At 37.6% G+C, this 23,725-nt stretch overlaps 1 protein-coding gene across 1 annotated transcript in view; it reads left to right on the top strand.

The window, feature by feature from the left end:
• Positions 1-23,725, top strand: part of LMBRD1 (LMBR1 domain containing 1) — a 193,248-nt gene that overhangs the window by 115,153 nt on the left and 54,370 nt on the right. The window contains exons 8-10 of the mRNA XM_075202580.1: positions 16,429-16,554; positions 20,134-20,286; positions 22,333-22,397. Coding sequence (XP_075058681.1) covers positions 16,429-16,554; positions 20,134-20,286; positions 22,333-22,397 — 344 coding nt within the window. The remainder of the gene's footprint in view (positions 1-16,428; positions 16,555-20,133; positions 20,287-22,332; positions 22,398-23,725) is intronic.

Genomic DNA, 23,725 nt, shown 5'->3' with positions numbered 1-23,725 from the left:
GTATGTGTGTGTATATATATATATATATATATATATATATATATATATATATATATATATATATATATATATATATATTAGTGTGTGTGTGTATGTATATATATATGTGTATTGTGATGTTCATTCATATCAATGTTTCAGTTCAAACAAGAAAACATCTCAAGTCTAATAACTAGTATAACTATCCGAGCAAATGTTCTAAATAGTGATCCAAGATTTTTTGGGTGATACAAGTAGCATGATGACTGTTATCAAACAATCATGGGATCAGTAAAGACATGATCTCATGTGACCAACTAACTAGAACAGAGGACAATTTTAGATTATCGAGAGAATTAAGTGAATTGGCAGTCATAAAACCTAGAGTATAACCATTGGATATGTGTTCAGCATAACTTGGCTAAATAAATATATTGTGCCTGAAAACAGTGTTGGTGTATGTGCACACTGGTGTCTTTCCATCTGTCTCTCCTTCATCCTCTTTCTTTGATAAGCGAATGGAGGAGAAAGTAGAATACGTCCTGCTTTCTTCCCTTCATGTTTATTGTTTGAGCAAGATTCCCATGTGCACTGTCAGTACACAAAATATCCTAGGAAGTACATAGAAATGAACAAAGCAAAATATACGTCAGGGAGTATGGTGAGACAGTTCTTAAATTTATTATAAACACATTCTGTTTACCCATCTGCAATAGGCATGGTTGCTGGAGGTGAGCCACAAAGAGGAATCGACCACAATAATACATTTTTCAACCTATTTTTAGAGGTTTAGCTATGAGCTCTATTTACCAGACTTAACTGACTTAGCAATACTATCCATAAACAGGAATTGGCAAAAATACCATTAGGCTATATTGTTACTATTTACCATCTGTAATAGTCTTGGGAATGTTTTATATAATATGATTGCAAATGTACAAATAGCTATGAAAGATTGTGTAATTTTTATTACTCTTTGATCCTCATTTATGAACTTTAAAACATCCATACGCAAGTGCACCTATGGCTATGAAGTCAGGCGGAGCCAGTGCATTCCAACCAAAGCTAAAATAAACTTTAATCTTGCTGAGCAAGATCATTGAATTGAGATAAATGGATAAATATTTTTGGTGGTGGTCCTCGCTGTGTTATTTTCTTTCCACCAGCTCTAAGTATTTTAAGAAAATAAGGTAAGGTGTAATTTAATGATTAGGGTGGTTCTAAAGTGGTAGGAGGTAGGACATTAATGTAATCTTTACATTGCACAATACGTGTTTTCTGCCTCCCCACACACCTAAGCATATTTCTAGTTTGCAGAGTTGTGTGCAGCTTTATGTGCACTGTCTCGTTCACATAGGCGCACAGGTGCACCATGGTGTTTTGAACTGTACATAGAGGACCTGACTTGTGTTCGGATGTAAGTCCATTTGTGAAGAGTATCTTGTGCGAAATAGCCCTGCGCATGCTCAGAAACAGATCTTACACTAATAAATGAAATTGCATGCAATTCAAGTCCGATCGCAAATGACACTTACGTCTACAACTTGAAGGGCGGCATAACTTAGGCATTTTACAGTAAGGGTGTGCCGACACAAATGCTGCTGATTAAAGTCCTGGGTTTATTGTAAGTATGCATGGCTTCAGCCATATCATTTGCACATCTTTTCAATCCTTCCCAGTCACGAGTTTGCGCAACATAAAAGGGAAGGATGAATTTCTGCAACGTGAGTACTTACGCAACGAGTATATGCTAGCGATTGAAGAACATGGTAACATTTTGAAATCTTTGCCCACTATACACCACTGACGAGTGAATGTAAAAGGACAGAGAACCATTTAGTTAAAACTTTATTTTCGATCGCAGGCTTTTATGATTGAACCTGCTGACATTTTATGAGTATATATGGTACTGCACATTTATTTAGTAATACTATAATGACTAATTAAAGATTTTTTTGAGTTCAATTAAGTTGTATATTGTAAATTGGACTTGTAATTGATGATACATATATGGCGCCAGGGAGTTTGGTAAAGTTTATCATATAATTTGCACCAGCTACAGGGCTGTAAGATGTAAGTGTTGACTGATCGTGATTATTGACACGGCATTGTATTTGTTTTAAAACTACATGTATGTGTGCCACTAACTAGAATAGAACATGTGTTTGCAAGTAAGAGACTATACAAATGCAATGTATGTACACAACTCATTGAAAGCATCTTGATTTATGTATTTAACAAAAAAAATTGAAGTCCATATTTACATTAATGATTATACTGTTTATAGTTGTTAATTTATTTTTGAATAGAATATTTTTTGTGTACGTTCTGATGTGATCTTATATTGTACATACACTTGTGTGTATACTGCAGTCTGTTCTGTCTGTCTACGTAAGGGAAGTGCCGTTTAGGCAGAGCGCACTTACACCCAGATTCATATCGTAATGCTCCTTGAGATAGACTTCAGTTTGAATATGGTTGGAACTAAGTTCAAGTTCCGTGGTCGTCTTTCTTTTTTTTTTTAAAAACGCAACTTGCGCCCAGACATAAAATTTTTTAACTGTACCTGCAACTGAAAATTCTCTTTTGGGTCGACTTTAATAGTAAATGCTACTAACTTGGGGAGTTGCATTCCCTTCAACTCACATTCTTGTAACACATCAGCAGTGTACTCCTCTTTCCTATTACTGGTTGTCTGTTTCAAAGAGGCAACTGTGTGGTCTCTGCCCCACCTCCAAGAACTTTCTGTTCAAGTGAATGGGAAATTCACAGGGGAGTGGCATTGAGAACATTGTTATTAGTTTGAAAATGGTCAGCCTCAATAGGAGCTATCAATTCATCACTTGACTGCTAGACACAGAATTAAGTAGCATTCAGTATTGTAAAATATTAATAAATTCCTTCACTTTATGCAGATAGCAAAGGTGTTGGTGCAAAACATATTTGAGCTACTAAATGAAAAGAGAGCAAACAGAATGAAAACTTTAGGCAAGGAAGGAAGTTTAGTCTTGCACTATCCTGCACTTTGTATTAGAGGTACCAGTGCCATCAAGTCAGGAAAACATGGGGTTCTATTCCAGACTATTCCTCATCCAGAAACCATCAGGTGCCTTCAGGACAGTGCTAGATTTAAGGAGTCTCAACTGCTATGTGTGAGCAAGACATTTCCGGATGGAATCTGTCAACACAATTCTCAAAGCGATAGAAATAGGAGATTTTCTGACGGCAATAGATTTAAAAGATGCATATTTCCATATTCCAATCACACCTCATCACCAACAATTTCTGAGATTTTGCATTCTAGGGCGCCACTTTCAGTTCATGTGCCTTCCGTTTGGCCTTTCCACATCTCCAAGAACATTAATCCAAGGTCCTTATAGTTCTCATAGCGGCACTCAGGGGAAAAAGGAGTGACCTTGTGGCCGTATCTGGACAATATTCTAATTTCAGCAAAGTCAGAAGAAGCAGCCTTGGAAGTTATATCTCAGGTAATCAAGTTCCTGCAACGACACGGTTGGTTAGTCAATATAGAAAAAAAGCCATCTGATACCATCCCAACAGCTTGTGTTTCTAGGAATGCAAATAAATACATGTACGGACAAAGTCTGCCTCTCTCAAAAGAGGGCCGACAAAATTCAGTCCTTAGCGCACCAAGTTCAAGTTCAATCCCGTGTGTCAGCGCGAACATGTCTGCGCCTCCTAGGGATCTTTTCCACAACAATAGGAATCCTCCCGTGGGCAAGATGGCATATGAGAGATCTACAAGCAAACCTCTTTGCACAGTGGGATCATACAGTAGGGTCTCTATGCTCCAAAGTCAAACTCTCAAGGTCAGCGAGGCCGTCCTTACGTTGGTGGCAGCTTCCAGGCCTGAGAAAACAAGGTGTGACTCTCAGTACCAGACTGGTATGTCCTTACCACGGACGCCAATGCACTAGGTTGGCGTGCTCATATGCAAGATATGGTCACGCAGGGCAGTTAGCGAGACGAACAGAGAATTCTTCAGGGAAACATCTTGGAGATGAGAGCAGTCTGGCGTGCGGTTCAGTACTTCCAGCCCTATCTACGAGCCAAGCATCTACGAGTCTTCTCCGACAACAGAACTGTGGTTGTCTTCATAAATAAGCAAGGCGGTACCAAGAGCAGAGCCATGGTGGCAGAAATAACCGTGCTAATGAAGTGGGCAGAGGTGAATCTGAGATCTCTCTCAGCCCTTCACGTAGCAGACAAAGACAACGTAGTGGCGGATTACTTAAGCAGACACCAAGTCCACCCAGAGGAATGGGAGCTGCACGAAGAAGTCTTTCAACTGGTACAACACAGATTTGGAACACCAGAAATAGACCTTATGGCAACAGGAAGCATTGTCAAGGTATCCCTCTTCTACTTCCATCACAGGGACATCAGGGCCCTAGGGATAGATGCCCTTTCAATACAGTGAAACTTCAAACTGGGGTATGTGTTTCCTCCCTTTCCACTCATTCTTCAGATACTCAGGAAAATAAGGAGGGAAGAAGTGTAGGTGATAGCGGTCCTCCCGGCATGACCGAGGTATCCCTTGTTCGCTGTAGCACAGAGAATGTTGCTGGAACATCCATGGCCGTTACCGGTCAGGCCAGACCTCATACATCAGGGTCCAATTTTACATCCAAATCCAAACTCCCTAAGTTTGATGGCATGGAGACTGAGAGGCAATTACTGAAATCCAAAGGGGTCTCAGATGAAGTAATAGACATTCTAATTCAGGGCAGGAAAAAGAACTCCTCTATGATTTATTACAGAATCTGTAAAAAAAAAAGTATTTCTTCTGCAGGGGACATGGCGAAGGATCCCATGTCTGCCAGTATGCCGGATGTGTTAGAATTTCTCAAAGATGGTTTTGTTAAAGGACTAGCTCCTGCTACATTAAAGGTACAAGTATATGCTCTTAGCATCCTTCTTGATATTAAATTGGCATCTCAGGGTCTTATCTTCCAGTCTCTTCAAGCACTAAAGAGGTTACGCCCAACGGACACCAATCTTAGCCCCTTGGGACCTTAATATTGTTTTGGACTCCTTAACAGCCTATCCTTTTGAACTGTTGCAAGACATATCTCTTAGATGCCTCACTCTCAAGGTGCTCTTTTTGGTGGCTATCACTTCGGCTCGTCAAATAGGAGACATACATGCTTTGTGGTGTGAAGAACCCTTTCTGAATATCTATGAAGATAGAGTAGTTTTGAAGACTAATCCGGATTATTTACCCAAGGTGGTATCCTCCTTGCACATCAATCAGGAGTTGATTCTGCCATCTCTCTACCCTCATTCCACTAATAATGACGAAACACGTTTCCATACTCTACATGTTGTGAGAGCTATATCTACGTACATTATCAAGACAAAAAATCTGAGGAAGACAAAGCAATTATTTGTACTTCCTGAAGGTCCTTGCAGGGGACAGGCCCCACCCAAACCCAGATGGGCGAAGTTGATCAGAGAAGTGATTGCACAGGCCTAGAGGGGGGAAAAGGGCGTGAAGTACCTACGATACTGAAGGCGCATTCAACTATGGCGGTAGTGACCTCCTGGGCACATAGAACCCATGCATCGGCAACCGATATCTGTAAGGCAGCCGGATGGTCGTCGATGCACACCTTTTGTAAACATTATCTTCTTGAAGTTTCGGTCTCAGAAGAGACACAGTTTGGTAGAAAGATTTTCCAGCAAGCGCTGTGAATAAATTTTCTGTTTGACCTTATTAATGTGTTGGTTTTATTGCCCTCCCGATTATTGTACAGCTTTGGTATGTCCCATTGTAAGGGCTGCCATGGAGTAGGGAAAGGAAAATTGAGAATTATACTCACCGTTAATTTCCTTTCCTTGAAATACTCCATGGCAGCCCTATATTTTCCCACCCTTGTTCTGACAGCTATGTGTTAGGAGGCTTGGGAAGTTATGAAAAACACTGAGGAAGAGGAGGAGCTACCTTATATAGGAGCCAGCTGGGACAAAATTCTTCCTGTCTACACATAGCTGATTAGTGATTAACCCATTGTAAGGGCTGCCATGGAGTATTTAAAGGAAAGGAAATTAACGGTGAGTATAATTCTCAATTTTCTGGAGAAATAGTTTTGCTTTTTAATGTGTTGTCATTAATGACTATATTATTAACAGGTGACATTATTTGAATAGTTTTGGGGTGGTTTCTGTGCATTCATTTGGGACTTTATATTCCACTTATGTATTGGATGTATTCCGCAGTGTTAAATCAGTCCCGTATTGATCAACAGATGTATCTTTACATCCGCTCCTTGTTTTATTCGGACGTGCGGATACCCGATGTCAGTACGTTCTTTTTGGGTGCCATAATGAATCGGGCCCTATATATTAATCCTGGTTTTCCTTGACCAATACTGCACAACATTTAATCATTTTTGAACCGCAAAATGGGTCAGTGATGGAAATGAATAAGGGGAGATAGGTGCAAGAACAAACATCTGAGCGTATAGCACATGCATCTGGCTCCTATTATTGTTGAATGAAAAACCAGGACAACTGTGTGACATGAAGGATTTTCAGCCCTTAATACACTCTTTCTGGTAACTTATAAGTTAAACGTTGAAAGATCTCAACCTCATTAATCATGTTAATTTAAAGACTTCAGAACTTTTAATTATGGGAAATTAAGCATTATGAGTTAAGATTTATAGTGGACAAAAGCAAGATTTGTGATAAAACTGAGGCATATGGGAGGCCTAGCTATGCACCCTTTCTAGAACTAATGACAACTGGTTTAAGATAATTTTTCTACTGCATTTTGCTGTGAGGTTTTCATGAGTCTCATGCCTCAAACTTTGCGCTTTGCCTTTTTCTCTCTCTTGTCACATCCCTTGGACCTCAGCTTTGCTTTATTTACAATATCCGTCCATTTTAATTAGAAGTTTCTATTTTACAAGTCCATGTGAGGATCTTCCCCCTTTTTTCATCCTCTTCTATCGATTACCAGTGTCTTATCTGACCTTTATACTCCCATACCTCCAATACTCTTCATATTGTTCCCTTCACAGCTCTGTACCCACTGTATACAGTGTTGTATTGTTATTTTGTCACTAATTATGCACACATATATAATTACATTACATTGCATTTATAACACTGCTCTCACCATACTTCAGATATTTCCTTCTTTCCTGAACAGGAAATAAGAGTGAGCTCTATATAATACACAAGTAATGTTAATGCTGAAATTAACTCCTATAAATAATATCTGTATAACTGTTCATTCCGGATTCCATAACTGATAATTGGCCTTGGCAATCATTCCATCAGTGCTCATTAGGAGACCTAGGGGTAAATGTATCAATCTGAGAGTTTTTCAGCGGGTTTGATAAGTGGAGATGTTGCCTATAGCAACCAATCAGATTCTAGCTATCATTTTGTAGAATGTACTGAATAAATGATAACTAGAATCTGATTGGATTTCATACCTGCCGGAAAACTCTCAGCTTGATACATTTACCCCCTAGTGTATTATAATGAATAATGCACCCCCCTACTGTGAATTATTATGTATATTAGAAGTCGCCTCAGAGAACTATGACCTGTATGTATTGTTATGGAACTACTTGGTGCCTTATAATTATCCTTAGAAATTCCTGTAGGTGATTAATTACCACACAAACAAGTTTTAATGATTAATATTAAGGACATGGTAATCTCCTCTATGTTCATAGAATAATTGAAATGTGAAAGGAGATTTGTAAGTCCTGTAACTCATACCTTTTTAGTTCACTTATACTAATGGGGTGTCCTCATATGAATATTTTGACTGACACTCAATGTGACTGTTGCTCAGGAACAATACTTAATGCAAAACTCCACTATGTCTTAAATAAAACATTTTATCACAAAGTCTCTATACTTAGCTTTCTTATGTAAATGATTTGCTTATTACATTTTGTTGTAGAAAACTTATCTTTTTGTGGATCTCTGTAAAGAGATACTTCATGCATTGAAATTATTTGATAATATAAATACTCACTAGGGGGCAGTGTTATTCAATTAATGCTGGAAACTGTTAAGTTTTTTTTCATGTTTGTTTTTACACAGTTATTCCTAAAATGAGGGCTATTTTTTCCTTTATCTGTTGTTTTCGTAATGATACACATTTTCAATGTATTTTTTTTTCACTTTTCATTTCAGGAATTTATTCAAATAGTTTATATGCAACAAAGATCACAGCATCCATCTTGGCACGTATAAGTTTGCATATGTTTTATCTTGGTAGCAACACGTTGTAGTAAATACATTTATCGTATATCTTGTCACTAAACTTTTTGATAAATCTTTAATGAGGACATTTTATTTTTGAATAGACTATTCTAAATTGGGATTAAGCCAAGAAAGTTTTTATTTTAAAATTAAAAATATCTAATTATCCATTTCAATAACCACTTACTTGTGTGTTTCCATAATGTCAATGGGGGTGGTACAATTCTGGATAAAACAATAGCAAAGAGAATTGTTTAATTATAGACGTATTATATTTTAAACCAGTGGCATGTATACATTGCTGCTAACTTAATCATTAAAGATGGTGAACTTGGATCTGCAATAAGTTAAATGGTCAATTTAATTTCTTTATCTCCTTTGCCATAAAGTATCAAAACTAAAGTGGAAGTGTTGCAACACAACTGAACAGATAACCTATAAACATATTTTGCAACTAGAGTCATACACACTAGGTAGAATTATGTTTTGTCTTCAGTGCAGTCACAGTAGCTGCATTCGTGCTGGAGGGAAGTCTATGTAATAGTTGTCTATTAGTTAACTACGCTACAAGTAAAGCCCTCTTGCTAAACTTAGGGTGTACAAGCCATTATATTCATCTCTCCAACATTGTATCATGAAGGGTTCTTTTTACGTAGGTGGACATGACATATTCATATATATTCATGAGTGAATCTTGGCAAATCTGACACTAATTGATTGTCAACCTGTGGAGCTTGTTGTGACTTTTCCAAACGGCAAAGACTGAGACCATCATAATTTACGGTCCTTTTTCATAATATAGAGGGGCTTAAAACACAATCACTGGCCAGAATCTAATTACATAATTTTAACGATACCCCAATAGGCTGAGTGTTTATAGTCATAGCAAAGTCTTTTGTATGAAAGTCCAAAGATACTTTCTATATAATTGCCTATAGTAATATAGTATCCCTGGTTAAGATTAGAGTGTAATACGTACGGCTCAGTTTGTCCTTGTGAGGTATTTAATCTAAGATGATGAGCTGAATTCAGCAACTGCTCCTTAATCACATTTCCATGCATTTCACAATCTATACAGCATTGTTAGAGCAAAGCTTGTTATCCTGACTGTTATATATGTTCTATAGCTTCCAAGGATGATTCATTGCATAGCATTTTACTTTTCTTGAATTAGGAGTGAATGTTTACTGGTCACATGATACAAAACCTTTGGCCAGTTAATTTATTTTCCACAGAGGAGCTGGTTATGTGTAAAAGGCCTATCTCTTCTCAACGGGTCCATCTGATAGTAACACCTCTCTTCCAGCAACTGTTCAGCACATGTCCTTTCGGTCTGGCCTAGGGGGAAGACGGCAGCAATTACTCAAGGGAAAGGTTGTGGAATGGAGGGAAAACGGAGTGTTTGAGGCTATGGGCTGAAGTTGGGAAAGAGCACCCCACTCCTATTGCTGACACATCAAGTTTTTGCTGGGCTTTGACGCAGGACTTTAAATATTCACGATAGGGAAGACTCCTGTCCGAATATATTAGTTACCAGGAGTGAGGGCCTGACCAAAAGGGAAATGAAACAGGCGCCTCCTCCAGATAATTGACTGGAATTCCCAAAAATAACTTGTAAGAAAGGAGTTAGATGCAACAGCCCTCTCATAAGACTAGCTATTCCTTGTTTAGTACTTACCACCCACTCTAATAATCTTTAGTCTTACCTGATGTGAACTTGGAGGGGTCTTTTGCAAGTTCCACTAGTAGTAGGGACATTCTGATTTCCTTGCAGGGAGCATCCCTCAAGCAAATGGTTAGAGAGCCCACTCGCAAAGGCGCAATATTAGACTTAATACTTAGAAATGGTGACAGAATATCTGATGTAAATGTGGGAGAGACCCTAGGATCCAGTAACCATCAAGCAGTATGCTTTAATTTAAAGATAGGGACCGATTCATACCACAGAAAAATAAAGGTGTTAGATTTTAGGAAGCTTCTTCTATTTGTAAAGAGTTGCTTAATTAGTCCAAATGAGGTACTAAGCTTCATTAGAATGTAGGGTTGACAGTAGTCTAATAAATTGTCCTCATTTCAGTGCTTTATTATGTCCTAGCCCAAGGTTCAATGGGTATAACATTATAGATAATTAATAAATCCAAATAATCATAAATGTTGTACAAAACAAATCATGTGATCATGTGAATCGGCGGGAGTAATATATTTGCTTGAGTGCCCCTGCGGAAAACAATATATTGGTAGAACCATCAGAAAGTTAAGTGTTAGGGTGCAAGAACATCAAAGAAATATCAGGAGTAAATTAACTACACATAGTGTGCCCAAGCATTTTCTTTCCTGCCACAACCATGAACCCTCTGTTCTGTTGGCATACAGAAAGTCAGCAGATCCTGGAGAAGAGGAGATTATATTCGCCTAATTTCACAGGAAGAGACCAGGTGGATATTCCACCTTAAAACTTTGACACCTAGGGGCCTTAATATGGAAATTGACATAAATTAATTTCTATAAATAGGCAACCACTCAAATTCCCGTGGTGTGATCTGTAAGGTTTGAGATATTTAGCATCCACTTTAGCATGTATAATTCTGGTTTTGTTTCTCTCTCTCTTATGGCCTGTTTAATCACATGTCTGTAAGATACTGAACGATTTTGGCGGCTCTATTTATTTAAGTTCATACAAGTTTTGGCTTTGTATAACCCCCATTTTGATTTATTGATTTGTTTTGTACAACATTTATGATTGTTTGGATTTATTAATTATTTAAAACGTTATACCCATTGAAGCTTGGGCTACGACGTAATGAAGCACTGAAAGGAGGTCAGTTTATTAGACTACTGTCAGCCCTACATTCTAATGAAGGCTAGTACGTTATTTGGACCAATTAAGCAACTGTTTACAAATAGAAGCTTAATTTGTTAATTGATATTTAGGAATTATGTTTTTTCATTGACTGTGAGTTCTATAAATAAGATCGTTTTTTGTTCATTGTCCTTGATGAACCCTTTTATGGGAGAAACGTGTCGGTTTTAAACAATATTGCACTTGGAGAAGTACTTCAGTTTACACCGGTTCCATCGGAGCTAGCTCCACAACGAGTGCCATTACTTTCATTTACATCTATTCGCACGTGCGCACCGCCCCTTGAGTGCTGCTGGAAGTGAGTGCTGCAGTGATCTACAACTTGGAGATTTTCTGAGCTGCGTTTATACAGCAGCCGCCGCATATTACGGGACCTGTAGTGGTGTCCTCCGATCTCAGTGGAATCTTGGAAGCGGAACTATTCCCCCGCCATCTGTGTTTCTTTCCGGCTGATTTCCACCTCCACAGCCACCATCTTTTGGGGTGAGTCCACAACACTGTTGTTATATGTCCCGTCCCAAGGGATGAACTTTCTGTTTTGGATTCCACTGTGATTTTTAACCATCAGTCTCACACATGAACATGTTAAAAAATATATATATATATATATATATATATATATATATATATATATATATATTTATTTATTTAGTGAGTGGGACTTCATCTAATAATGTGATTTCGACTCTTTTTTGGCTTCTTATTTTGGTCCGGACCAAGGTTCGTTATATATGTCTGTTTATTCCTATTGATATGACCAAATAAGTGGTCAGGAATATATCCAATAAATTTTGTTTTCTGTTTACTATTTAGTACTATTTCTGCGCCAGGGAACTTCTATTTTATTTCATCTAATCATAAGAGGTAAAGGGACCCTTCTCTTTCATCTTGTTCCCAACTGGCAGCGTTTCGTACTTTAAACATATAGGGAAGCGTGGCTTCCTTTATTTCTTCCTTTCTCTATTGAATATAAATGAAAGAAGGACAGAGATTACGAGAGTCTTGTTGAGGGAGACAAGGTAATAATAGATCATCTTAATAAATATTTTTGCTCAGTGTTCACTACAGAAAGAGAGGGGAAGGGGCCACAGTTAGGCTGCAAGTATAGTCATAAAAATGAGGTAGATGAAAGTACATTTACAGAGGAGAAGATTCTAACAGAATTCTCAAAACTGAAAGTGGATAAAGCAATGGGGTCAGATAGGATACATCCAATGACACTAAAAGAGCTTAAAGGGGTGCTGGTTACATCATTAACAGAATTATTCAACCAGTCACTAGCTACAGGAGTTATTCCAGAGGATTAGAAAAGAGCAAATGTAGTCCCACTGTATGAAAGTGGAAGCAAGGAAGAGGCAAGCAACTACCGATCAGTGAGCCTTACATCAGTATTCGGGAAATTAATGGAAACTCTCTTAAATGAAAAAGTTATCGAATATCTCAAATCCAGTAACTTATTGGATCCTAAACAGCGTGGATTTATTCTTGGAAGATCATGTCAAACAAATCTTATTGGCTATTTTGACTAGATAGCTAAAGTAATATATCAAGGAAGTGCCGTAGAAGCATCTTATCTAGACTTTAGTAAGGCTTTTGACACTGTCCCACATCACAGGCTGTTAAATGAACTCAAAACTTGGGATTGGATTTTAAGATAGTTGCAGGATAGAAAACAGAGAGTTATAGTAAATGCAGTGCATTCACAGGAGGGAAAGTTTACCAGTGGAGTACTCCAGATATCTGTTCTTGGACCAGTGCTTTTTAATATCTTTATTTGATACCAATTGTAATGATGTTTCCAAGGGTAAATATGCATTTTTGCAGATGACACAAAGATATGCAACCAGGGTAGACACACAAAGGGTCATATCCAATTGTCGGCGGGTGCCACCGCGGAAAAACTAATACTGTTAATACGGTAATCTCAGATCTGAAATCCAGCGAGTAAATTACCGGATTAACATTTTTTTCGCGCACGATTACCGTAATAACGGTAATCGTGTGCGGACCGCAGGATTTTCGGCAATCCCGCCGACAATTGAATATGCCCTTAAGAGGGGTAAAACAACTGATTGATGATCTAGGTAGACTAGAGGAGTGGTGAAGAGCTTGGCATGTAGGGTTTATTGCCAAAAAATGCAAAATCATGCACTATGGGTCTAAAAATCCCAAAGGCTAAACACAGTACTAACGGCATTATAATGGAAACTTCTGAGGAGAAAAGGGGAACCAGGTTATTAGTTGCATCGGGAGAGGGATCATTAGCAGAAAGAAAGAAATAATAATGCCACTGTATTGGTCATTGGTACAGGCTTTTCTGGAATACTGTGCTCAATTCTGGACTCCATGGGGTAAATGTATCAAGCTGAGACTTTTCCGGCTGGTTTGAAAAACCAATCGGATTCAGGCTATCATTTATTTAGTACATTCTACAAAATGACAGCTAGAATCTGATTGGTTGCTATAGGCAACATCTCCACTTTCCAAACCCACTGGAAAACTCTCAGCTTGATACATTTACCCCCATATCTCCAGAAAGATATCTATATACATTAGAGACTGTACAAAGAACAACTAAAATGGTGCATAGCCTACATCACAAAACATACCAGGAAAGACTAAAATATCTTAATATGTATAGTTTGAAGCAAAGCAGGAAAAGGGGAGACATGATAGAAACTTAACAAGGTGCAGGAGGAAAACATTCATCAAAGGAAGAGAAGTACTAGAACACGAGGACAGGCACTGAAACTGGAGGTAAGTAGGTTCAGAGGCAATTTGAGAAAAAATTGCTTCACTGAAAGGGTTAGAGGTGGTAGAGGCTAATACAGTAGAGGAATTTAAACATGCTTGGGATAGACATAAGGATATCCTTGCAAAGAGCTAAGGATCAAATAGGGTTTGTGTTACCATAGTTTTAAAATGAGCAGGCCATAATAGGGACTGGTCGGATCCCCCCCCCTTTTTTTTTTTCTCTTTGCTTTCCGTGTATACATGCTTTTTTATTGGCGCCTACAGCGATCAAGACTCTTGAATTTTGATACAGCGGCCAAACAGCTATCTTATTCCACAGTAATCATATTGGAGGATTTGTTATAAGGAGACCGGACATTGATATCAGCCCCTGTAAGGTATACCAATATCCAGCTGTTGATTAGGAGGCTTTCTTCTTGTTTTCACTAAAGAGTGCTACAGCTTCATACGCAATTGTGAGACTACCAAGTGTGTTTTTTTGGATACTATATACGTGGGACTTATTGCTGGACATTTTGTCTCTTATGCTATTAGACAATATGCATTATATCATGCTATTAGGAAATGTGGAATTCTAGCTGATTATTGATGCTGTTCAGAATACTATGATATATGTGGGGCTTTTTTGCCAGCTTGTAATATTTGGATATGATTGATATATCTCTTTTATACTTTTCTCATTTTAGAATAAACAAGTTTATTTTTCTAGTACTACCAGCGCTACCACTTGCTTTATTTTATGTATTATGTTTAACAAGCCCAGTACTTGTTTTATGTGGTTAGCTGCAGGTAGGTTCACTAGCAAATTGAATATCCTGCTATAAACTATATTAATGGCTTGAACTATTTAAGTATTTCTAACCAGCGCTTGGTGTTTTGTTTATTTTCTATATCTGTCTATGAAAGGTACACTGGCCAAGACAATTGAAGAGCCTACAGTAACATAAAGGGCCTGAAATTGTACCTGAATGTAAGAAAAGATGAGTGCAGGCCTTGGCAGCTTTTGTCAGCAGCAAGGGGGAAATGTGACATCTCTATTTGTTTTTCCCTGCTGCTTTTTTGGTGAATTGCTTCCAGCAGTTCTCGCTTGAGCTCGACGTCCTCAGTCGCCTTAATTATCCACGCCGTCTTCTCCTTCTTCTGGTTTTTCAGTGTTTTTCTTTCTTGATCATGGACCACCGCCGATGGACCGGACTGCTGTCACTCGCAACAGCTACATATAAGCCCTTGTGAGGAGGCGGGACGATGATGCGGCAAGCCTGGATTGACTCGCCACAGCGCAGAAATTCAAAATGCCCACTGCGAGTGCCAGTTGACCTGTGATTGGACCAAAGCGAATCTCCTTTGATTTGCTCGGTCCAAGGCCAGGTCTTACCTGTAAGGGATCTGTTTTTTTTTCTCCTTGCAGGGTTCTTTTCACCAAATGTCCCAACTTATGAATACATCCACTCCATTAAATATTTCTATCTTGCCGTTTTACCACTGAACTTACTAAAATAGGCAGTGGCACGTCCATGTGAGGTCACAGTTACATGCCTATTTCCTTGAACACCTCAACTGTTATTGTTAAGGCTTTCTATTTATTTATCAAATGTTTATTACAATCTGCTTACATAGCTAGAATTAACTAGGTCTTATTCAGTCTCTCTCAATAATCACTTATTTACTCCATTCCTCTTTGTTGGAGTACATTGAGGCTTATCAACAAACTTTTTAAAGTGGTACAAATTCTTCTGAGACTTCAATAACCACTACAAACAGATAATGCCCATACCCCCATAATGTCTTCTACTTCCTTGACTGCTATAAACTGGTGCTTCTACGTTGCCTGTCTCTTAAAGCTGCATGCCCAGTAACTCAGTATAATTTTCAATGACTTTTGTATCCCCCTTAGTTTTCCCTGGGACCCATCCATTTTTATTGCACCCTCAAATATTTATCAATCACCACTCTAAATTGATTGCTGAGATGGGTGTAAGCAAGTTGACAAAAGAAAGCTGCAAACTCAGTGATTGCAGCTTCATATTGGTCTATTTGACCACTCCAACTATGGAGCGTCGCACGACTAACAGAAGGGAAAAAAGGCTACATGTAGTACCCCTGTGGCTCTGGTGAGAGGATCAGTGACTTTTATATTTAGCTCTAAATGCATTACTACTAAGTGTACTTCTGCTGTTATTTAGGGTTGAGAAGGATTTTATAATAACTGTTCGCACAAGTGTATAATGTTTTCATTGTGTGATTATTATTTTTTTTATTTTTTTTTTTCTAATTTAATCTTTTCAATGAAAAAATACAGTTACACCAAAACAGTGATCATGAGATTGAACAATGTTGCTGTTTAGTGGCCTATATTGCTGAAGCCAGAAGTTGATTACTACCCTCTTTATATTTTAGAATCTCTATTGCCTAATTAGATCTGCTAGATTGTAGAAGATAGTTCTGTGTAGGCATTAAATAAGACGTGTACTAAATTAAATAATGATGGTGTCTCATATCTAGGTACATGTACCTGGATGTAGAGGTACAATAGTGTATTTGTGGATGGATCTAACGCATACTATTCATGCCCCCATTTGTTCTAGGCTTATGGTATGTCTGCTCTGCCTTTAAACCTGATTAAAGGTACAAGAAATGCACATTATGAACGTTTGGAAAACACTGAAGATATTGAAGAGGTGGAGCAGCAAGTCGAAAGATTGAAATCAAAGGCAAGTGACATGTATTATTATTTTTCTAAAACAATAAATGAGAATATTTTGTTTTCCTTTCAAGTGATATCCTGTTGTTAGTCATATTTATAATTCATATTAAATGTACTTCTGTGAAGGTATTTATATAAATTATTAATTTTGTTGTTTTTGTTTGCATCTTTAATCTTGACATGTTTCTGACAGTATTTCTTTTTGTTTTCTGATCAGAGAATTTACTGATTTTGATATAGTAACATATCATGTTATCAAGGAATAAACATCTAGTAGTAGAATGTTGAGTGCAGAGTACTTTATTAAACTCTTGTGACTGAAATCTGAGAATTCAGCATCGGGAAGCTTAATTTGATATGTTACCTTGTTTGTAATAGTATAGGATAAGAAAGTACATATCAGAAAGGTGGTGATTTGATAAGTAATGCATATGTAATAAAATGTATAAATAGAAGGCATAGTTTTTACCGTCTGAAGATGACCACATGTTCTCATTTTAACTGAAACAAAACTAATGGTGTTCAAGCTAAAATTTTCTCCTGGTCACAATGTGATTAAAAATTATAATAGATTGTATGTCGAATCATACAATTGGATTACGCCGGCTGAAAATATCAGGTGATAGGAGAGTGGTGGGGGTAATTGTAGTGTATGAGGGAAAGGGCAAGGGCACTATTAATAATTAAAGAGTTCTTCACTTAAATCCAAATTGAACTGCATACATACTGAAATACCAAAATTTATCGTCGCTGCCTCCCATGGTCTGTTGAAACCCTGGTGCCTCTCTGCACTCTTGATGGTCTTCTCACTGCAGCTTGCTGCATGCAGCAGTTTCTAGGTCCTTTCTCTCGGTACACAGATTGGAGAATAATACAAGTCATGTACAGAGGGGTATGATTTCAAATTGTACTTGAAACTGCAGCTTGCTTACCCACAATACACTGTGAAGTATGTGAATGCATGGAAAGCAGCATGAGTGGCAGCGGCTGAGGAAGCATGAGAATTTGCTCCTGAGGGACAACTGTAGACACTCAGGGCTATATTTACTAAACTGCGGATTTGAAAAAGTGGAGATGTTGCCTATAGCATCCAATCAGATTCTAGCTGTCATTTATTTATTAGTGCATTCTACAAAATGACAGCTAGAATCTGATTGGATGCTATAGGCAACATCTCCACTTTTTCAAATCCGCAGCTTAGTAAATCTAGCCCTCAGTCTTAATCTTGTAAGGCCGGTAGGATGAAAGAGTCCACGGCTAGAAAAAGACAATACCAAGTTACATCTAGTAAAAGCCATGGAAAACCACTGACACCCACTTAAAGGGGATAATGGACACCTACCAGGAGAGTCAAATAAAGATACAGATTTACCTAAAGTGATATCCGTAGCATCCGTCTCAGAAGATGTGACACACTGGTGGCTAGACCAAACTACGGAGCTCTAAATATACTATCAGCTCACAAAGAAGACACCGTTGTAATAATGACAGGTAGCTCAAATGGCTAATGTGGCACTGTTGGCTGGTAGTGATGACCACTAAGTGACCCTATAAAATCATTATGGCTAAATTAACTGCCGTGAAAACTCATTTCTTTCTAAATGACCTACTGAGGTGCATTGGGGTCAGTTTTTGCAATAATGGCTGTGGCTTCTAGATGGACTGGATGGGTTTGATGATTAACAGTAGTGACAGCTGAATGGGCTCTGGTCACCATCACAGCTGCACAATAGTTGCTAACTGCTTAACAGTTCATCAATATTATCAACTTCTGTGCAACACTATACTATACTGGTCCCTACACAATATGGTGATATCCGTCTTACTTTGATTTGCTTGAGGTCTACCGTGTGACTTTCAGGACTTTTAACAGCCCTGTTGCTGCATAAGAAATTTATAAAACAATTGAAAAAATGTTAGTGTTCTGTGTCCTAATGAGATGAATGACTTTGGGTGTCCTATGCAACATAAATGATGTCTCCGTGCTGTGGTGTACAATGCCAACCACTGCATTAAGTGATAGGGCCAACAATGACTGGTTCCTGGCCCTGTAATCATCACACAGCTTTCATACTATTTGCCAAGAAGCTTCCTCACGTACAGGCTCAGTGCTTGTAAAGAAGTTGGGAGCTCTACATAGTAAACCATGCAGCACACTAGAAATATTTCAGAATGGGAAGTCATTCTATCTATCATGAATGTTAATCACATTCAGCGGGAGGTAGGAGGATAGGCAGACTATTGGTATCCCACATTCTTGGTTGCACCGAGAATCAGGAGCTTGGAGGTATACATCTGCTAATTCGCCTTCCCCCACTCTGGAGCCCAACTTGTCTAACATTTCAATCATCCTCAAAATGAAAAAAAAAAAATCATGAGAAATAGCATCATTACAAGTCCTTTAGCATTTTTAATTCAGATATGCATTGTAAATGATGTGTAATACAAAACTTATCTTTAAGAACCAGCCACAAACCAACCAACTATGCAACATAAGCTTTTGCCTGATTGATCCATGAACATGGTCCAGTTAGGAGACACAATCCATGTTCATTCCTCTGAACCCTTCATTTAACTGCCCTTTGTGTGAGACCACCTTATGCAGTGAACATTCAGGACAGGTGTATCTTTGTAATAGTGTTTACAGCTGTGTGAGTACTGTGATGAAATTTAAAATAAATACAATTGATATATTAAATGACCTTTTCGGGGGACTTGAGGACAAACTGGCATAAAGTGAGGGGGTTGTTCTGTGGTATGTGTATGGACACATAGCTGATAGAATTCTATAATTGCTTTATTTATAGCAATTTTCACGCATAGTTGAATGACATTTTAATTAATTTGCTATTTGGCAACATAATGCACCCTAATCAATTTGGGGATAATATTTACATTGATGATCATGCAATTCTTTTGTTTTTGCTCCTTTTTGAAATATTTAATGTTATTTTTGATCAGTGTTGACTAAATAAAAGTCCTGAGGTCTTTCTCTATTGCTTTGCAGATTGGTTTGAAGGTGACCCAGAGTAGCATTTCTCCTAATTTGAAAACCAATTTACCCATTTCCAAGTCTCACAATATTCCTTATTGTAAGAGTAAATTTTTCCTTTATTCAAAGAATTGACCTTAAACGCTCCACTTATAAAGATCTAAGATACATAAACTACACAATATAACCCACTGCATAAAAATCATATATAAAATGTTGTTTAAACATGTATATTAACATTACTAAAATTAAAATTGAAGAACAAAGGGGGACAAAACAAAATGGCAAACAAAGTGTTGAGAGATGTTTATCACTCTGTAATCATTTTTTATTTAATTTTGGTGGTTTGGAACTCCCACAGTTGCTAGACACCTTTGGCCAATCTTCAGACTTATTTTATATTGGCTGGAGCATCTCAGACAGAATCTTGATTGGGTTTTAATGGCTAGACTTGTGAAAAACATTTATCCATTCATTGGTTATATGAAAGTAAAGAGATTAATGTGCAACAAAAATTGTGTTTTATTGTTTTTGATATGTAGTATAGATTATTATTATTATTATTATTATTATTATTATTATTATTATTCCTAGTGCAAAGATGGCAGACCATTATCAAGTAAGGATCGACAAAGCCTTTATAAACTTGAGGAAAAGCTGAAGACACTGCAAAGGAGAGAGCGACATCTTGAGTATCATGAAAAAAGTTGCTGGACGAAATGTTGTAGCGTAATGCGACCATTTAAGGTGTAGTGTAAAGAAACTCTATCCTCTTACCTTTGTCCATTTGTTCAGTTGAATGAACATTAACACTTGGCATCACTATAACAGTAGATCATATGCACAGTTTATTGTCTGGAGCCCACATAGAACCCCAACATAACCAGGGCTATTCCTCTCATGAAGAATGGTGAGAACCTCTTTTAAGACCACATCATTCTAGGAGGCAGCAGATAGAAGGTTCTTGCTCTGCCTCTTGCCTCCAATATTTCTCTCTGGTCACTGGTCTTTCCACTCTGCCCCACCTCTTCTCTTACCTCCAACCCTGCCCTATAATTACTGTATTAGTTTTTTGTCTATCGGAGCTGTGGAATTAATAATAATGACCCCATAGCTGGTTAGTGGTTAGGGACTCCTCATGTTTTCTGAATGAGGTTGGAGCCCCAGAGTATTAATAATAGCCTGTGGAAAGCTACTGGCCAGGGTTTCCTCCTGGTGCTATAAACTATGTAATAGCTAAATAGTTTTCCCATCATTTTTGAAGGAGGAGGGCGGCAAGTAAAACTAGTAGCCCCCAGCCTAGCTCTGGTGCAATGTTGGGGAGGGGTGGTACTAAGAACCTGTCTGTTGACATTGACTGTCTCTTTCAGGGCTTTACCACTGAAGGTAAATGTTGTGTAGGATTAGACATCTTGCGGCTCTTTTGCTGTTGTGTAACAATAAATCTCAGCAAATATTTGTGCTGGGATTTGTATCACACAACAGGTGGAGTCACATTTTATCTTGAAATGACAGAATAAAAGAGAGAAAAAAATAAATGTTAGTGTAAAAACAAAAAAGAGATATTGCAAAAAAAAAAAAAAAAAAGTTTAAAGAAATGATCCCAACTCCTGTGAAAATGTTTTTTTTTTTTTTGCTTTCTTTCTTGATCTGATGTAATCCAGTTCCAGATTGGAAACAAAAAAAATACAAAGAAAATAGAGACCCCGCCCCCCCCTATTCTTACCCTATTCTTTACACCAGAACACCATAAAAGCTCTCCTGGGAGCTCCAGTTGTTGAAATCAGAGAGGTTGTATTAAAAGTTCAATTATTTTAGCTCCACTTGTCATGTATCTGATCAAACAACCACACAGGTTTTTTTGTTGTTATGCCAGCACTCTATGATAGTTAGAATGCAAGCTTGTCATCTGGCGCGCATTGCAACTTACTAGTTCCAAATCTTTTGGGTTTGACTTTTCAGTGTTGTGGAAAAAAATAATATAATTTACTTCCAATAGGTAAATGAGCAAATTCAATAAAAAAAGATTGTTTTGCTTGAGATATAAAACAAAAATAAAGTTACCGGGCTCCACACAATTTGCTAAGGAGCCATTGATGTGAGGATTGCAATTAGTACTTCTTCATTTAGATACTATCAATATTATTATCATCATTTAGATTTTAATTGTGTCAAAGTGGGTTAGAATATGTTATTTCTAAACTGAAATGCATGTTTTTTATTTAGACTTTTGTAGCTTTTGCAGAACTTTGTAGCTTTTCTTGGCATATTTGATATAGCAGTTTAATGGATTTATACTGTATTGTTGTTATCTAGCCTTTACAAACAACATTTTTTTTTTCACAGTAAAAATTATGGCATCTGGGGTGTTGAGGAAAAAGTGCGGTGTTGCACAATCATTAATTTAGTGCATATTTACGCACAATGCTTTGGGCAGCTTCAACTCTAAATAACCCTGAACTTTCATATTCAAATGACATGAACATTAATTTGCTCTAAAATCAGTTTTCTATGTCTTATGTTTCTTAAATTTATTTTAAGTTGATACTTAACACAAATTTAACATAAGTTTCTTATGTACCCTAAAGACTTGCTTGCTAACTTCTCTCAATGTGATCTTTCAATTGTCCTAATTTCGTTGTCGAGTACAAATACTGTTTATCAGTGGCATATATATTTCTGCAAATGCAGTTTTCGATTATATATTTTCAGCTTTAACAGGACAACAGTAAATTGTCTCAATTGACATTGTATTAATTGATTTCTTTCTAATACATTGTGCTTCCTTTTTAGATTGTTTGGGGCATATTCTTTATCCTTGTGGCCCTTTTGATCATAATATCACTCTTTTTGTCCAAGTAAGTAAACCGTATCCTATATTTCCAAAAATGCAGTTCAGATGGTAGTTGCTTTTATTCGTTTTGCAAGAGGGGGAACATTTATGTTTTTAAATGTTTTCACCACAGCAAGGTTTGTTTGCAACATTTCAGGGTCAAATACTTTTTTTTCTTCCACTTTTAACATTTGGGGGGAGATTTAATTCCCTGCATTGTTCTTCAGAAACACGCAGGGTGCACATCATTACCGTTAGTACGATAATTTTAACACTTGATTTCTGCTCGCGGCTCAGGAAGCTGCAAGGAAAATTCAGCGTTGAAATTACCATACTAACTATGATAATGCGCATCAATTGCGGGTAATTGAATCTCCCCCTTGGACTGTTACTCCTTATATTAAACAGTCACTCAGTGTACACAAGTATTTCTAAAAAATGGATTATGAATCCTGCATTCATGTTGATCTGTTTTCTTAAGTCTGTGTACAATCAATTTCCATAGCAAAGGGATCCCTATGCTCAGGCTGCTCTACTCTCCGTTTACCACAAAATTATTAGAATTCGAAAAATGATATATTTGTATTTGAGTCTGTTTCACTCAAATGTATACATGCTATGTTTTACTTGCAGTAATCTATTAACCACATACTCCTTTAACACCATATAGGCCAGGTCATTTTTTAATAAAAATGATATTGCTATAGAAACATAGCCAGCAGTAGACTATTGAATTCAAATAACACTAAATTGTACAAATTAAGTCCTTGAAATACAAACTGTGTTGTTGTACATGTATTTTTGTGTAATGATATAAGAGGCATTGTTGTATAAAAAGTGAACACTTATCCCAAGGCAGGCACAAGGCTGCCTATGAAATTCAGTGTGTGAAATAGTCAATGATTGCTCTCCAATTTGCGATAAATAAAATGCATAAAATCCCCTGCTTCCGCTGTCTGTAAAATAGATGAAAAACAAAATATAATTGTGAAAGGGGTTAACATACTGTACACCAATAAGCCACAACATTAAAATCACTGACAAGTGAAGTGAAGAATATTGGTTTACCTTGTTACAGTGGCACTTGTTAAGGGGTGTGATATATTAGGCAGCAAGTGAACAGTCAGTTCTTGAAGGTGATGTGTTGGAAGCAGGAAAATTGGGCAAGCATAAGGATCTGAGCAATTTTGACAAGGGCCAAATTGTGATGGCTAGACGGTTGGGTCAGTGTACCTCCAAAATGGGAGGTCTTGTGGGGTGTTCTTGGTATGCAGTGGTGAGTACCAACCAAAAGTGGTCCAAGGAAGGACAACCTGTGAACTGGTGACATGGTCATGGGTGCTTAAGGCTCTT

Source organism: Mixophyes fleayi, chromosome 3, assembly GCF_038048845.1.
Source record: "Mixophyes fleayi isolate aMixFle1 chromosome 3, aMixFle1.hap1, whole genome shotgun sequence".
Lineage (NCBI taxonomy): Eukaryota > Metazoa > Chordata > Amphibia > Anura > Limnodynastidae > Mixophyes > Mixophyes fleayi.
The sequence above is the reverse complement of the archived record's forward strand: the minus strand, read 5'-3'. Positions and strand labels throughout refer to the sequence as shown.